The 2,212-nt window shown below is 38.7% G+C and overlaps 1 protein-coding gene across 1 annotated transcript; it reads right to left on the bottom strand.

The window, feature by feature from the left end:
* Positions 1 to 34: 34 nt before the first annotated feature.
* LOC111406658 lies at positions 35 to 1,881 on the bottom strand. Its single transcript, XM_023036046.1, has 3 exons — positions 1,207 to 1,881; positions 539 to 1,087; positions 35 to 442 (listed from the first exon to the last, which is right to left on the bottom strand). The coding sequence occupies exons 1-3, from the start codon at positions 1,879 to 1,881 to the stop codon at positions 35 to 37; spliced, it is 1,632 nt and encodes a 543-aa protein (XP_022891814.1).
* Between the last annotated feature and the right edge of the window lie 331 nt (positions 1,882 to 2,212).

Raw genomic sequence — 2,212 nt, 5'->3', positions numbered from 1 at the left:
ACAATACCGGAAGACACCATGAAATGACTTTTTTTCAATTCAAAACTAAGCCTTTTTCTTCACATCTTGCCAAGACTCTTTTCAAATTTGACAAACATGCATCAAAGGAGGTCCCAAAGACAGTCAAGTCATCCATAAAAACTTCCATGCAATCATCTACCATATCACTAAACATATTCATCATGCATCTTTGAAATGTGGCAGGGGCATTGTAAAGTCCAAATGACATTCTATGAAATGCATAGGTACCAAAAGGACACGTGAATGTGGTTTTTTCCTGGTCTTCTAAAGCAATCTCAATTTGATAGTATCCTAAATAGCCATCTAGAAAATAGTAAAAGGGATGACCAACCACACGTTCAAGTATTTGGTCCAAAAAGGGAAGAGAAAAATGGTTTTTGTGAGTGGCAGCATTTAACTTCCTATAATCAATGCACATGCGCTAACCAGTTACCATTTTTGTAGGGACCAATTCACCTACTTCAGTTTTTACAACAGTGACACCTGACTTCTTAGGGACTACCTATGTAGGGCTAACATATTTACTGTCTACAATTGGGTAAATGATTCCTGCATCTAGCAATTTAAGCACCTTATTCTTTACCACTTCCTTCATTGTAGGGTTTAGCCTAAGTTGTGAGTCTCTCCTAGGATTAGCCCCTTCCTCTAAATGAATCCTATGGGAACAAATTAAAGGACTAATACCTTTGATGTTGGCTATGGTCCATCCTAATGCAGATTTGTGTTCATTTAGAATGTTTAAAAGTTGTTTACATTGTAATGCATCCAATTCTGACGAAATAATGAGAGGAAAGGTATCACCTGGTCCAAGGAACACATGTTTCAGTCCTATAGAAAGTTGTTTCAATTCTGGCCTAGGGCTTTCAATACTTGATGGTTTCTGTCCTCTAATCCTTTCTGGCAATTCCTCAAACTTGGGTTGCCATGGTGAAGTCCTGTGGTCATGCAATTTTGCAAAAATAGCACAAATGTTAGCATACTCATCAACATCAAAATCACATGAAATTTCAGAATTTAGGAGAAAAGAGTTCAAAGAATTAGAATCAACTATTGTGGATGCTTCCTCCTAAGTGAGTTCATCAATCATGTGGGTTTGACGGCATTTATCGTCTTCCGTAGGTTGTTTGGTGACATGGAAAATATTGACTTCTAGAGTCATATTTCCAAATGTCAGCTTCATCAGACCATTTCTACAATTAATAAGAGCTTGATTTTGACTTGTCTGAGGTGTTCTAGGATTTCATTATGCTGACCTGTTGATTTCAAAATGGACTTGAGAGCTTGAGGGAAAGGTATTCTAGCTAGGTTTTCCACAACTTCCTCACTAGGACTGCTCTCATTAGGCTCACTTGGCTCTTTTCTATTCTCTCTAGGTGGAGGGGTTGGTTTTACAACCTTTCCTGATCTAGTGGTTATAGCATTCACCTCCTTAAAATTTGTTTCTTTAGATCTTGAGGTTTGTGCCATGTGTTGCCCTTTTGGGTTTTGTTGAGCTTGAGCTGGAAACTTCCCACGTTTCCCTACAGATAAGGCATTGGTTAATTTAGACATATGATTCTTTATCTCTTTGTTTTCCTCGACTACCTGGGCAATCATAGTCTCAAATTTTTTATTTGTTTTGCCTTGCCCCTCGATGAATGCATGTAGGGTGTCTTCTAAAGAATTCCTAGAGGACATGGGTTGACGTGAGGGTGCATTGTAAGCTCGAGTTTGTTGGGCATGTTGTTGGTTCTCAGACTTCCAGCTAAAGTTGAGGTCGGAGACATTAGGTCCAGTCCAAATGTGAGCCTTTTCAGCTAAGTTGTCTAGATACTCTATGACTTCATCCGGGTCTTTTTGTAAGAAGTCTCCATTACACATCATTTCAACAAATTGACGCTCCCTAGGTACTAGACTCTTATAAAAGTAACTCACCGCAAGCCAACTCTCATATCCATGGTGGGGGCAAAGGGTTTGTAACTCTTTGTATCTCTCTCAGGCTTGGAATAAGGTTTCACTATCCTTTTGGACAAATGAGGAAATTTGCTTCTTAAGGATAGTAGTCTTATGATGTGGGTAATATTTGTCAAAAAAAAGCTTGGGTCATTTCAGCCCAAGTTCCAATCGAACGTGATTTCAATGAATACAACCAGCTTTTTGCTCGTTCTTTGAGTAAAAATGAAAAAAGCATTTAAGCCTGATTGTAGCCATT

This window comes from Olea europaea, chromosome 12 (assembly GCF_002742605.1).
Source record: "Olea europaea var. sylvestris chromosome 12, O_europaea_v1, whole genome shotgun sequence".
Taxonomy (NCBI): Eukaryota; Viridiplantae; Streptophyta; class Magnoliopsida; order Lamiales; family Oleaceae; genus Olea; species Olea europaea.
Note: the sequence above shows the minus strand (reverse complement) of the source record. Positions and strands in the feature narration are given on the sequence as shown.